This window comes from Apteryx mantelli, chromosome 4 (genome assembly GCF_036417845.1).
Source record: "Apteryx mantelli isolate bAptMan1 chromosome 4, bAptMan1.hap1, whole genome shotgun sequence".
NCBI classification, from domain to species: domain Eukaryota; kingdom Metazoa; phylum Chordata; class Aves; order Apterygiformes; family Apterygidae; genus Apteryx; species Apteryx mantelli.
This window is the reverse complement of record NC_089981.1, coordinates 40,162,467-40,178,136: the sequence shown is the minus strand read 5'-3', so window position 1 is coordinate 40,178,136 and position 15,670 is coordinate 40,162,467. Positions and strand designations below refer to the sequence as shown.

Below are 15,670 nucleotides of genomic sequence, written 5' to 3'. Positions count from 1 at the left end.
TTCTGTCTAATGATCCATTCCAGTTCTGCCTAATTATTTAGTAATAGAAGAGCCTCTGAGTTTTTCTTCTGAATTATTTTCAGCTGCCCATATTTCACAGTTTCAGAGGGATATATAACATATCTGTGGTGAACATAAATCCAAATAAATGATACACTGATGTTAGAGTGCAAGTGAAACAAGGCAGACTCCCCAGTTGCAAAGTTTGGATCTCAAATTCCTTCATTTTATAGCACACTTCTATCTGTGGTTTAGTGGCTTTGTGGCTCATGTGCGTGAATACTGCAGTCACAGTCTCATCTGTCTTATAGCTTCTCAAATAACTGCTAATAACATTTTTCCCCTCGCTAATCCTTATTTATCTCTCATATGCACATTCATAATTATTCAAGAAAAAGGCATGCCTATCATTTAAATGGTGAGAATGTGCACCAATGTTGTTTGTTATTCCACCATCAGCAGTACATTTTATTGTAGCCACCATTGCAAAATATTTAAGTAAGTATAATATCAAAATTGCAACACTTAGGTTTCTTCCTTTTTTTTAAATGCATCCCCTGATGTATTACTGCTGATGCTACCTTTTCCACAGCAGGGTGTATTGGGAAGGAATTCCTTTTCACTTTGAATGGGAACATCATGAGTTAATCATGAAACTATTTGCATCAAAGTGACTGAATTCTTATTAGAGGTTTAATTGTAACTCTCTTTGGGAAATGTTACAAAGATGATGAGATGTATATATATAATTAAGAAATGTTTTGTTTTCCTAGAAATGCTTTAGCTTGTTGTTAGTTTTGTGGCAGTCAATGGTATGCCCCAGACAGACTCACTGCGGGACAGCATAGCCTCATCTGAGAAAGTACTCAGAGGGTGGATTGATGGGTGTCAAGTTTTATCTGTCTTTTAAGCCTATTTTAGGTCTGTAGACCTCAATCTACTATTATAGAGGCAAATTTGATCTCCTTTTTCTAAACTCTTGTTCTAAGCTGGCATAAGACCAGATTTCAAGATGTTTATTTTCTTGATAATAAAAATTTTGGTTTTCAGCCAATTCTTTTCTTTAACTAGACACCCTTAAACTTTAGGGAAGCTGTATGCTTTATTTGTAGTAGTATTTTTTCAAGTTCAGTTTAAGACTTTGTATGTAAGAAAGGAGTCTATTGCTAAAGATTTCTCATGCATTGAGAAAGTTAGGAGGCATGGCCTTCAATGTCCTGCACTCATGTGCATATCACTTATTTGGATTTAAAACAGAGTTAGTCAAAAACTTCTTCCACTAAACTCTGCCAGTTCAATGAAGCCAGAAGTTCTTATGGGGAATGTATATTTTTCTGACTATTTTTCACCAGCAGTGGATCAAATCTCATTAGAACCAGGTTGAAAAAGATTCTTTTGACCTCAGCGTTTTGGTTATATTAAAATAAAATGTTAATGTTGAAATGAAATATTTTGGGAAGATTAAGCCAAAATATTCTGGAATGCTTTGTTTCACAAATAAATCCTGTTTTATAAACTTTTCCCAAATTGGAATTAAATCAGGTATTAAAATCTGTGTTTTCCTGATAGTAGAAACTTTGTTCTTCAACCATTTCTCCTATTTCAGCAGAGAACCATGACCTTTAGGGAAATTGAGTTTTCCAGATCAAGACAAATAATTTACTCCATAAAACAGTTGGGATAATGTGGCCAGTGAATTCATTCTGGGTACATCTCCACTGTTTGAAAGATAAGACCTTTTACAGAACAAACCATTGCCATTTCAGGGCAGTAAAGATACAGGGTTTGCGAGATGTGGGAAGCACTGGAATATGCATCAGATTCACCACTTATGTTTGATGGAAGTAATCCAGACTTTCCTCTCACTTTTGGCATCTTGTGCTATAACTTTTACTTGATTTTCATTTTTTATTCCAGTGCCAACAATATGCCTAAGCAAGTAGAAGTGCGGATGCATGAAAGTCATTTGAGTCCAGTGGAGCCCAGATCCAGGAACATATGTGTGCAATTTTGCCAGTCACTCCGCAGAAATCTGCTCCTGACTCTTACTGTATTCGGTAAGCTACATCCTGCTTGTCCGGACACTGTGTCTGTCTGTGTTTGTTCATATAGTACCACAAACTCTTTCCGTCTTTCTGTGGTTATCAGCTGTTCTAGCTGAACAGCCAGAGAGTAAATAGGACACCTTCGGGCTTTGTCCCTTTTGTTCAGGTGTGCAGGATATTATCAACGCAACATGGAGCAAGTCCGCACCACTGAGCTAGCTACATATTATATCTGTTTTTGACTGAAATACAATCCAAGTCCCCAGGCTAGTCAGATCGATGTCATTCAGTAGAACTAAATGCACCACACATTTTCTCTCAATAATGTAAGGGGAAGGGGGGGGGACCAAAACCCACACTCTCCAAAACTTCCTTTCCCTCATCTTTTCTCTCAGCTCATGCTTTTCTCCTCCACTGCTTTTTAAGGTTTGTCCCCCCCCTCCACAAGGAGGGGGACAGCTACAAGCCAGAGCTCAGTGATCTCATCCTGAATATTGCCTCTGGCTTAAGCAGCTTCCAAATATGGAAAGGTTTGACATTTTATTGTGGTTCACTGGCTCTTTGCCTGGTTCTTTTTCACTGAAAGCCTAACAGCCAAATGCAGCAAATTCATAGACATACTCTATTTCGTTATTGTTTGAAAGACCAACGGCAGCTAGTCTTGAGCTGTGAATTTCATCTCCATATTTTTCAGCCTTTAAAATGCATGCTGCTGAAGTGTTTAGATAGAGTGTTTGCTTTGAATCATCTTTAGAAGGTGGCTTATGCAGTTCCACAAGAAATTTTAAAGACAAGTATATTTTCCATTGTATCAAACTGATACTTCAAAAAAAAAAAAAGTTAATCCCATAGTTGCTTCAAAGCATGACTCAGGCTTCGTTGTCAAGTTTTATCACACTTGAGACTTTATAATGGGCTTGGGATCAAGAAGACAGGCATCTTTGGTGTAAACATTATATATCCTTTCACAGAGAGTATTTTAAAGAAGTAAACACAGCCTTTTCTTTAACAGCTTCAGTCCTGAGAGAGAGTCTTAGGTACTATCATTGTACAAATCTAAATAAGTGATGAGGGGATTGTTTATGGTAATGACTATATGAAAACATTAGCCCAATGACAACAGTAGGATGCAGTCTATCGAAGGCAAAGAGTAATAAATTAGTACCAAGAATCAGGTTTTTTTTCAATGATATGCACTATATTTCAGTTCAGGCACTTTGGGATGAATGACAGCCCTGTATCAGTTATTTCAGGTTAGACTGGAGAAGCTGTGTCCAATTCCCTGAAAGGATTCATCAGAGCTGGGGGTTGGGTGGGTGGATTTGAGGCTGCAACCTGCTAGGTCTTCTTTGGTTTAATTTTTTATTTCATTCAATTGTATGCTGATAGTGATAAAATCAGAGATAGCCCTGTTGCTAACAAATGACTGACACTCCCTTCCAAAAACTCCCAAACAACACTTGAATCTATTTTCCTCACAAGACTATTCTAGCTTTCCTGTAGGGTTTTTCCTAGGCTGTAAAATAGGTATTCAAGCCATCCTTGTTTTCAAGTGGTAACCAGTCTTTTGTTAAGAGCTCAGTGTCAACTCTGAAGAGCTGGGTCCTAACCCTGGCTCTGCTACCAGTTCTGAAAGGCCGTGTATAAACCACATCACCTCTTGATATTTCAATTTTGCCAGCTTTAGGGCAACAATATGAATTATGTTTGATTACACCTCAGCATATTACAAGACCTACACAGCACTGGAAAATCTCAATAATATTATCAGCAAATATTATGCAGAAGCAAAATAGTGCATTAGGTATATGCCTAACTGACAGAAGACTGGGTATCAGGACCACTTCTCTTTAATCATGAGATATATAATAAGCATGATACTGCCCAGTATTAATCAGAAGGCTAAGCCTTATGAAGAAGAAAGAAATCTGTCTCTGTACCAAAAAATCACCTATCTTCTGTAACCGTTTTTCTTCCAGGCTGTTCTGCTGGGTAATCAATGTCCATTCAGATATATTTACCTTGCCTACCTGTTCTCTTTTATTCCCCCTTCTAGGTGTCATCCTGGGTGCGCTATGTGGGGGTCTTCTTCGTCTAGCAACACCTATTGACCCTGACATAGTCATGTTAATAGCCTTCCCAGGGGATATACTTATGAGGATGCTAAAAATGTTGATCCTCCCTTTAATTATCTCCAGTTTAATCACAGGTAAGATCTATTAGCCATAAGTACATTAAGATGCTTGCTACAGATATCACCTGGTTTGCTTTTTGAGACGTAGGAAGAAGAAGAAGAATAGTGTGATCCTGTCAAGGATTTTGCAGCTGCAATGTACATTTCAGGGTTCATTTCTGATTAACTTTATTTGCTTTAGTGTGTAGATGCTCCAGTGAATTTCTTTACAAACATATGCTCACATACTACCATCTTGAACATCAGAATTCTCTTAATATGCTGTTTCACCTAATTCCTGGACTGGACCTTGTAAATATGATGGCATGGCACTAGAAAGCCTAGCCTCCTTAAAGCTGCAGTGTCAGCCAGAACATGACCAATTTTCAGCAATGAAGGGCAAAAGATGGTATGGTACCTTCTCTGTTTTCAGTGTCTCCTTTGCAGTTAGATGGAATCTCCAATGCTTGTCCTCAGATTAGCAACAGCAGGCAGTGTTCACATAAGAACGGGAGGGAGGGTGAAGCTTCAGTACTCTATCTAGTGGTGAAAATTTCAATAGAAGAAAAAAATATCTGCAGGTGGTCATTAAACTTGGCAAATTATACAGGATTTTCTGTGATGATCATTGGATTGGATATTGATTCTCAATTTAATTGTTTTTTTCTTGAAATAAAACACCTGCAGGACTGTCTGGTTTGGATGCTAAAGCAAGTGGCCGATTGGGTACAAGAGCCATGGTCTACTACATGTCAACCACTATTATTGCTGCCGTGCTGGGTGTGATTCTGGTTTTAGCCATCCACCCAGGGAATCCAAAGCTCAAGAAACAGCTGGGTCCAGGGAAGAAGAATGATGAAGTATCTAGTCTGGATGCTTTCTTGGATCTGATCCGAAATCTGTTCCCTGAAAATTTAGTCCAAGCATGCTTTCAGCAGGTAAATCCTTCTATTCCATGGCAATATTTTTTCAAACATCTTTTATTTACTAGGGATGTCCGTAGAGTTAATGTCTTTGTGTAGGTGAACAACAGAAATGATGATGAAAAGAGAAATACTGGTCTTAGGTCTTGAGCAGGTAAATGAAAGAACATTGTTTATAGCTAATTGGTTTATGTTGTAGTTGTTTTTTTATTTACTAGACTTTTTAAGGAAGATTATTTTTAGTCTGTTAGTTAGTATTTTAAGATTACTTAAAAATACTTCCTCACTTTGTATACAATATATACAGTCATGAGTGCTGGCTTGGGGCTGAATGGTGGATGAGCTATGGCATCTTTCACGTTGGTTGAATTTGGTCTCAGTCATTGGTTACTGAGCTGATGGCTCTGCAGTGCCCTGTGTGTAATGTATGAGTGGTCTTCATTCAGGCTGGGTGCCAGTGGAAATGTACCGCAAAACCCAACCTCTCATAACTTCGATTTGCTGCATTAGAGTCCAGACTACGTGGGGGTGATACAGTTAAGTGGCTGACCCACCTACAGGTGGCTCCAGCAGGCCAGGTTTGAGGCTTGCTGGGAGAGCAGGTGGCTGACACCATGTGTTGCTTGCTGCGTAGGTAAATAATTTTGTCTAAACACTTTTCACCAACGCTTAATCAAAATGGCTTTACTTTGAGGGGTAAAAGCAACAAAAAATACGTGTTCTCTGGTCTCTGTTTTAGCCTACTTCTTGTATGTGAGATGCTTTTTCCAACAACTAAGTTGTTTGGCAATAATGCAGCCTTTTTTTTGTTAAATCAAACAAGGTTTGTTGCCAAACCTGTTCTTAAGTGTTCCTAAATGAAATGGCATGATAGCTGGAGCTGTGGTTTAGGCCGGAGAATAGGATGAAGAGAAGTGGGGGGTACAATGAGGGGTGGAGGAATAGAGGGCAACCTAAGCTGCCAAAAGGACTTGGATTGCTTCACTTCTTCCCCAAATTTTCACATAAAAACACATGGTCCTTGGGGGTTTAAAGAGAGAACATTCTCAATATTTCCAAATCATCATGGGAATGGCAGTCATGTGGTCAGACTGTGGTTGGCTAAACACCACTTGTAATGTGAAATGTGTTTTCACAAAACTGAGTGGGGGGAGAACAGGGCACTTTTGTTTTTGTTTCCTTCCCCTAGTTTAAATTATGGAAGCGAGAAGAATTACATTTTTGGTCTGTTGAAAGTGGTTGAATATATAGACAGAGAGACAAAACGTGGGAGGAAGGAAGAATTAAGCTACAAATGTCTAATAGTTTTCTCGGAAGCTTTATACCGTTTTTTCAGTGTGTGTAATACTAATGTTTAGTGCACTTCACTAGGGATGGATCACCAGTTTCACTGATAGTCTTTTTAGACTTATCTGCCCAGGCCTATTTCAAAGCCCATAGAAGTCAGTGGATACAATTCTGATTTCAGTGGTGTGTGAACAGTCCCTAGTGAGCTGTTTGGCTTTCCTATATTTCATCTTATCAGATTCCAAAGTAATTGCCAGAGAAAGCCTCTGCCACAAAACCACCTTTCATTTGTGTAGTAAGTCATACTCCTTTCCCAATAGAACTTGTGCCTCCTATTATCACTTACTCCTCAGTAAAAGAGTTAGGTTTTACTTATCTCTCCCTTTATTTACAGGGAAATTTACCTTCTTTTCATGGTGTAGTTTCTCTTCCTACATTCATACAGAGTCTCCCATGAGCATTAAGTGTTTCCAGGTTGCCTTAGAAGGAGGCAATTTTTGCAGAATTCCTGCCAGGAATGACTTTGAAGTGTGCCCGGCAGTGGTACTGTGCAGCAGCGATCTACGTGGGTGGCTTACATACCTTCCCTTGCTATCAGGCAGAGAGCGATGAAGGGATTCAGCTGCAAGTTAGATACAGCTCATTTGGAAACTGAACTCAGAACTTCATGGGGTTTCAGTATCTCTTGAAATTTTCTGTGGTGCACAAAAAATGCTTAATATGTAATAAAAACTGCTATTCCAGCAGAGACTTGTGATCTTTTATGCCATGAAAGAGAATTAGACTCTTATGTCTAAATATGTGATACAGGATAATGACTGCGACATTCGGATGCTTTTCTGGCCTCAGATGTTGTTATCAGAATCTAGACTTTATGTTAGGCTCAGCATTTGTAGTGACTATGGGCCTTAGGCAAAGAAGGGCTGGGGACCTCTGACTTAACTGTCTGTAGCGGCGTTTGTGAGTGCTCAGAATCTAATGCTTTACATTTTATTGCTGTGGCTGGACACCTCACATAAAAAATAATGTGCTGACAACATTCCCCAGATAAAATTTAACTCAGGAAAATGTAAAGGTGCAGGAACGTTGGCTGGTTTCAAGACAACTGAAGAGTTTCTCATACAGTGTCTATGCTGGTTTTCTGTCTACATCCCTTTCATTCTGTAGATTCAGACAGCAGGTTTTGAAAGGAGAGAAATAAGATATTTTAAAATCGTGTGTGAATGTGGATAAATAATCAACTGTAGTACAACGTGCCATCCCAACAAGAAGGAGATGCAAATGTTCTTTGAAAGGTTAACACACTGGTTCTGATGTCTTGCTCAGACATGTTTCTAGGAACACAGAAAGCAGGGAGCAGATGGGCCACAGTGGCGAAACGGTCATAGCTTCCCCGCTATTTTGCCTGTCTCAGAGTCATGAAGAGGCAGGAAAGGCTCCAGGTGGCAAAGTGGGTGGAAGAGGTGGTCCCTTCTCAAAACAGCAGGTCACAGATCTCTTTCTTTCCCCCCTCCTCTTTCCCCCCCACCCCCCCAGCAGTAAAATCAAGCCCATTTCTCCCACTACCATTCCTTCCCAGCTTTCCCTGCCTTTCTTGTGTCAGGAGTGGTCCAGATCTATTCAGATGTTGATCTCCCCTTTACTGAGGTGGCAAAATTTGATTTAGTAAGTGTCTGGCAGCTTAGCTAGGTCTTCTGTTACCTGTCACTCAAAATATTTTAAGTGGAGAGCTCAGGGACCTATGTGGTTTCCATTTTGAGCTCTCACAAACAATCACTGAATGAAGCATTGAAAATGTCATAAGTTTCTGAATGAAGTTAACCATCAAACTATGATAGCTTGAGCCAGACAGACCAGCCTGAATAACAAGCCTTGCAATAGAGTTGCTGCTGTGACTGATCTTAGGAGTGCCTGCCTTTTGCTGATAAATAAATGATATCTATGTGTAAAGTACAGTCTGTGAAACACCATTTGTGAAACATTTGGACAAAGGGGCTAACTATCTTTAAAATGTTACATGGTAGTGGTAAAAAACAAGTATTTGACATCCTTTTCACACCAGTGTTGTGAGGAAGACTCCCAGGACTTTGTGACACTTGGAACTATTGAAAAACATTTATTTTTGGAAGAGGGGATAAGAGGTTGTGGAATGCATGCCTAATCCTTTAAAAAGATCTTTCCCTGGAATTTCAAGTGAAGACTTATTCTTACTATTTCCTGATCTCCCATATGGATTACATTCGGTCTGATTCCATTCTCATCCTCCCTTTCTATTGCCTTCAGATCCAAACTGTCACCAAGAAAGTGCTGGTGCCACCACCAATTGAAGAAACACCTAATGTCACTGACTCTGCTTTTGCTATGATGAATGAGACAGTGCGGGAAGCACCACCAGAAGCCCAGCTGATCATTAAGAAAGGACTTGAATTTAAGGATGGCATGAATGTCTTGGGTAGGGAAACTTTTTGCCTGTCAAATATGTACATCATATGTATGATATAGCTCTTGGCTGTGACTAGGTAGCTAGTGGGTAGCCAGTGTTGTCTCACCTGCTCTTCCATGCAAGTTTAGCACCCACAAATAATCATCAAATGTTACCACCTACTAGCTGCCCATTGGTCTCAGAGATGAAAACCTTATGGTCTTAGAAGAAATATGACTAGATCAGAGAAACAATCAAGCAAATTATCTTGGATTGGCAACTCTGCAGGTATTTTTTGGAGTATAATAGGGAAGCGTGTAGGAGGCAACCAAAATATCCTTTCATTCTTGAAGTAGCCTACCTAGACTAATACTAATGCATACTGGCAAAACAGTAGGGGGTAAAACTTCAAGAGTCAGTGCTTTACCAACCCCTGTTGAATTTGAGCTCAGTTGTTTCCAGTAGTTTTCTTGGGCATGCTGACTAGAATTTGGCTTGAGGCACAGCCTGAAGTGGTATAGGTGGGGTGTGAACCGCACCACCCAAGAAAAATCCCAGAGAGGCTTGACACATCTCTGAGTCACAGCTCCCTCCCTGTTTCATCTTGGCGGCTGACCTTTACCAGCTGCAAATTATGAACAACCACCATCATGCCATCTTGTCTGTACAAGCCAGCACATGGGGGTGGTAGAAAGGAGGTTTTGCCTATCTCTCACCCCTTCCCAAAGCACCTGTTCTAACCAGGGAAGACTGGGAGGGGGGGAATGAAGGGCCACCACACCTCTCCTATTTTCTCCTGCAAACCTAAAATCACAGTTTTGTCAGCCCAGAAAAGCACGCTCCTCCTTCACCTTCTCACTTTCTGGACGTGGGTGAAGTTGGTCACAAATTAGCCCTCAATTTGTAGCATTCATCTGCACACTTACATTTGACACACACGTGCTCTGACACAGGGCTGAGGCTCACACTGGTGTTTATTTATAGATGCTGTCTTCAGAGTGGGACAGTGTGTGGCAATACCTAAACCACTGCTTTAGCTCAGTGAACATCATCAAGCCATCACTTCTTATGGGCAAGTAGCCCCTTACAGACTGCTTACAGCTGCTCCCATGGATGCAGTGGCTGCTGTGCCTGCAGAGCTTCTCCAGGTGTTGGTGAGTCGGTTGGCAGTGGCTGCTCTGCCTAGGCATGGGGAAGATACCATCAATAAGCTGATCAGAGATAATTTGTTTCTCTTTGAAGCAGCTTGCTCTACAAGAGCTGGGAGCCACTGTATTTTGCCTAACTTGATGACTTTTCATTCCACTTAACATCAGTGGGCAGAGGAGCCACTTTCTTGCAAAGGTGCAAATTGGCATTTTGCACTCTGTCTGAGGCAGCAGCTTATTGCTCATACTGTTACCCTCACCTGTTTTTTCTCAGTTGGAGCTCTGCTTATGTGTTAAAATGAAACAGTATTTCTAATGTGAGAGATGCATTACACTTAGTGCTGGAATTGTATTGTGCTGGCCCTGTCATGGATAAGAAAAGAGCTAGAAGACTGGATAAAATTCCTAGAGGAAGAAAATATACAGTGTTAAAAGTATAGTTTAGGTGAGAGAATTGCTGCAGTGTTTTGACCGATGACTCTCAAATGTTGTTTGAATGAAGAAGTGAAAATGTTGGGGAATTGCCATCCAGCTTGCATAAACTGTAGAAGCCAAGCAAATTCCTGCAAATATGAACCAACTTGACTGCTATGACTAATGTAGCAGCTAGTTTGGAATTAACGAAACAAAACCACCTACTAACATTTTCTGATGCACAGTCTGAATTCCAGGAAGTTGATCTTTGACTGAAAAGCTTTTCATCATTTCTCCATGCTCTGCAGCACACATACATATACTTCCCTTCCCTATTTAAGTGACTCAACAATGATGGCTTGGTGCTATAGAATGATTTTATATCCAAGAGTATATAAAAAGAATGTCTGTTGTTGAACTCAGTGTGAGGATATGGAATAGCCTGTCTTTTCCCAGGGTACTGGTAGCTGAAATTCCCTTCTTTTGCTGCTTTTATATCCTGATGGGTTTTTCTTGGGGAATTTCCAAGCTGAGTTCACACATTTGTTAAATACTGAACTCATATTGCATCTCAAAGTTTAACCTCAAAGAGCTGCTTCAGACCATCTATCAGTATCAGTTAATAATCCCACTCTGGACACTGAAAATTACTGGATAGTAAAGCTTAGCATTGGGAACACAGCTCCAAAGTAATACTTAGCGGGTGCACTCAGTTGGTCTATCGCACTGGTAGTCTCAATACTCAAGAGGTTCATACTTTAGTAATTTAAATTTAGGAGTCTGGTCTTACTTGTATTGAATTCTATGACTATATATCCCCTGATAACCAGTTTCAGTGAGGTTAATCTGTTTAATGTGAGTTCCCTACTTTAGCTTAAAGGACAATACCCACCTTGTCCTCCCACTCCCATGTTCTTTATCTAACTGGGATATTCCTGGCCTGCGAATGGTGTTTTCTGGGGCTGCTTTTGTCTTTCCCTGTATTCTGGGGCTGACTAGTCAGTAGATTGAATCTGTCAAGAGGTTTTCTTGAAGCTTTCCAAAAACAGTCCTGGTCTCTAGTGACCGTTTTAGCAACAAGGAGCAGTCATGGTATGGTGCTGTGTTGCCTTTCCCATTTGCCAGGGGCTAGGAGGTTTCTATCAATTGTGTGGTGCTGAGAAGATTATAATACAGGTATTTTTCCTGATGATTGGATCAATTCAGAGAAAAGAAAAAACATAGTTGGACTGTGAAATTGGAATGTAGTAAAATAATAAAGAATAAAGAATATTCTTCTGAATATGCTTATGAAAGTTGAGGGTGAGTTCACGTTATAAAATCCCAAGAGATGAGTAATACAGTATAGTCATCTTGAAAACTGGATAAAGCAGGTAATATCAAGAGGTTGACTAGGTGCAAGAACTTACTAAAAAACATGGTTTCACTCGCTTTTCTTTGTATTGTGATTTTTTTCCAAATAGGTTTGATAGGATTCTTTATTGCTTTTGGCATTGCTATGGGAAAGATGGGAGAGCAGGCCAAGATGATGGTGGATTTCTTCAATATCCTGAATGAGATTGTGATGAAGCTAGTAACTATGATCATGTGGTAAGTTTGAAGTCCTAACTTCTAGAACACAAACAGATTTTTAAAATCTCACAAAACTCTAACATTGCGTATAGTGAATTCGCTTTATTAGTAGTCTATATAATGAAGTAGCTCAGTTTTTAAAGCCTTAACAGGGGTGTTAGAACCAGAACTGCACTGTTTCTATTTGGTGAGGATTATTTAGGACCAATTTTGAAATATTTCTGAAGATGATAGGTTCCATTTTCTGTTTACTAAAATCCAAGACATGCAGCTACTAGGAAGGACCTTTAAGTGCCACATTTATTGTGGAAGTTCATTACCTAGAAGGACACCTAAGCAGGCTAGCAAGCCCCACGTAAGAACATCCAAATCTTCCTGGGAGGTTAGCATAATCCCAGGGTATTAGCCAGGAGGCATAGTTATAAAGAAGCCTGGAGGCAGACTTTGTTAACTGTCTTCTGTAGCAAAATTGGCTTACCACTAAATAAAATTTCAGTGGTCATCAGTGATGTATACCCTTCCCCCCACTTAGTTTCTGCAGAATCTGTATCCTAGAAGTTCATCACAGTCAGGGCACTGGAGCTTAGACACCGGCTTTTGAAGTGTGCCCATTCACAACACCAGGGCTTGGCTTGCCTTCACCAGAGTGACTTCACGCAGTCAGGACTGAGCCCTTGTTTGCACTTCTGGAAGGCGATGCGCTCTTTCTTTGAGAGGATTCTTACGAGTGCTTCCTGAGAGCTGTTTGCATGCAGTGTCAAACGTGGCTATATCATATAAAACCAGTTTTTCAGAACATAAAAATACATTGCTATATTTGGCATAGTGCTGCTAATTTGGGTATCTCCTAGGTCCTACACTAGTCAACTCATTCAATCAGCTAAAGGCAATGCCATTTTTTTTGCTAGCACAAACTAAGAAAACTGATAGTATTCCATTGTTTCTGCCAACACTTAGTGTCTCAGACTGGTGTGTCTGCATTGCATGTGTTTGAATTAGGATTAGTCCCAGGTCTTTAATGAACTGACTACTGTTAGCAATGAATTCCAAGAGCAGAAATAGCCACTCCAATGCAACACATCTATTATGGCCCATTGCTCCCACGATTGCCAGATGTCCCTGGAAATGCAATTTCCTGAGTCACAGGGCTACACTGCCTCCCCTCTGAGGTTCTAGATGGACAGTTTAATAGAAACAGGAGCAAGGTGCCTGAAGCACGAGCCCTCAGCATTTCAAAGGAAGATGTGTTAAGCAAGAGTGATGCAGATAACAACAGCTATGTGGAAATGTATAGAACAAAAGTTAAAGAATGACCGTGCATTCCTATTATGCTTCTGCTTTTCAGTAGGGGATCTTGCCACATAAAAACATAATTGTTTTTATTCATAAAGCCCTGTTGTTTTCACCATTGTAATCTGCTGCTCTTGACTATAGATAGAGAGAGAGACAGTGACTATGCTCTCAAAACACTCCAAGAGCTAGAATTTACTCTTATTTCACCCAAGACATAATATGTGACTGAAGTTACAAGGTTTCTCTAGTAGTCAGTGTTGCAATGACAGGAAACCATTCCAGTTTCAACATATCCACTGCAAATGTTTATATTCACTTATGTGCTTTTTGTTTCTCTTTCCTTGAGAAAGGAGATTAAGTGATGCTGGGAGTTCAACTTATTCATCACTGTCTAGAACAGTTAAAGAATTGTTGTGGCCAGAGCAGTATTTTGTGTGTGTGTGTTTATAAAGACAAATGCATTTCTTCTCTATGCAGAATTACATTCTGTTTGGTTTACGATTTCTCTGCAGAGAAGGCTGTAACTCCTGTGGCAGCTCCAATAGTTTAGAAGACTCTCAGGAGCACAGCATAGCTACAGGAACATAAAACAAATCTGACATCTGACTGTGATGTCATATAATTCTTTATAAGGAATATGCTTGGTCATGCTTATTGAAAAACAGACTCTATGATAACTGGTAAAATATTTGGCCTTGCATTTTAAGTGACTGATGACTGAGGGCTTCCCAGTTTTTGGGCACGCTGCTTGAGAGACCATGAGGACTGTCTTCCAGAAAGCATGAAGCACTTTTTCATTCTAGAACTCAGTTTCCTTTGTATTGTCTTTAATTAAGCACCCAAATCACTAATCATTTTTGAAAACTTAAATAACCATGCTTTCTCAGAGCAACGTTTTATTGCTTACTATTCTTCTGTGTGCATTACACACAGTACTTTCTCTCAGCTGAAGTCTTATAAAACAGATATAGAGAAAGTGAATGCCACTGAAAATGATATGATATACTAACCTTTACCAGTGGAGGAATAAACATTATCTTCTATCCATGCACATTCAGGCATTTTCACTATTGCTGATTATTAAAAATATCCATTCATTTCAAATCTGTTTATGGGGTGGCACAGTTATCTTCCTGTTAAAAGTTCCAGTTATGCCATCAGGGGAGCACATGACTGAGGTAACCAATAACCTATCATAAATAACAAAAGCACATAACTGAAGTACAGAAATGAGGAGTCCATAGACTAAAAAGCATTTGTCCAAATTATTGGAAGAACATAATAGAGACATTTGCATCATTCAAGATAAAAGAAAGGCAATTTAATTCAACAAATAATTTACCTGAAGCAAATAATACAACTCCCTGAAACCAGATGAGCTGTTTGAGTTGTAAGAGTTGCATATTAAGAACAAATACTACACTATTCTTTATAACGATCCTAAGCAGTTGCATGTATAACATTATTATATTCTTGTAGGATGTTATTCCAGAATTAAAGACCATTCAGGAAATGCATATTCCATTTGGTGAGATGGAATAAAATGAAGTAAATGTGGAATTCGCTGGAGATGGCCTTTATTTTTAAAAGAGGTGTGAAAGCTATCCATTGAATTTCCATTGAATTTCCATGATCACTTCCTGATCTGCATCTCAGCGCTGATCCTGAGAGCGCCCTACCTCTTCCACTAGTCTGTATTGTATTAAGTGCAAAGTTTGTGACTGCATGCTCTACGGACCAGTTCTGCCTCTGCTTGTTCTCTTTCTCTAGGTATTCCCCTTTGGGCATCGCTTGCCTCATCTGTGGAAAAATCATTGCAATCAAGGACTTAGAAGTAGTTGCCAGGCAACTTGGCATGTACATGGTAACTGTGATCGTGGGCCTCATCATACATGGAGGGATCTTCTTGCCTCTGCTCTACTTTGTGATAACGAGGAAAAGCCCCTTTTCATTCCTCGCTGGGATTTTCCAGGCATGGATCACAGCCCTAGGCACAGCTTCCAGGTACACTTGAGAAATAACAGCTTTATTTATTTTTTAGCAGATCATTAGCTGCTGTTTAGAGATAATACATCTGCTGTTCGGACCTTCACTACAAAATCATTTTACGCCGTTGAATAAAAGCTTTTTGTTACCTAGTTTTGCCGGGAAAAAAAAATTACCATACGCCCTGGTGATTTTTTAAGAGAGGTCATACAGCCAACTGAAGGGAACTGGGAGACCCAGTTCCTGTTTTCCTCTCTGGTATTGGCCCAGTGACTTGTGCAAACCATGTTACCTCCGGGCCTGTCTCCTCAGCTAGGAAACAGTGATAATTCTATTTGCTCACCTTTTGAAAGCATGCTAGCAAGAAAGTGGTATGAGTACTTTAAAGTCATTATTAATACAGCAAA

At 39.9% G+C, this 15,670-nt stretch overlaps 1 protein-coding gene across 2 annotated transcripts in view; it reads left to right on the top strand.

Annotated features, from left to right (window-relative positions):
• Positions 1 to 15,670, top strand: part of SLC1A2 (solute carrier family 1 member 2) — a 90,574-nt gene that overhangs the window by 58,792 nt on the left and 16,112 nt on the right. Inside the window, exons 2-7 of one of the 2 annotated variants that reach the window (XM_067296300.1) lie at positions 1,918 to 2,057; positions 4,102 to 4,254; positions 4,906 to 5,156; positions 8,712 to 8,880; positions 11,876 to 12,002; positions 15,048 to 15,281. In XM_067296300.1, the coding sequence (XP_067152401.1) occupies positions 1,918 to 2,057; positions 4,102 to 4,254; positions 4,906 to 5,156; positions 8,712 to 8,880; positions 11,876 to 12,002; positions 15,048 to 15,281 (1,074 nt within the window). Of the gene's footprint in view, positions 1 to 1,770; positions 2,058 to 4,101; positions 4,255 to 4,905; positions 5,157 to 8,711; positions 8,881 to 11,875; positions 12,003 to 15,047; positions 15,282 to 15,670 lie in introns of those variants that run through there. The other variant, XM_013959494.1, reaches the window with a different exon arrangement.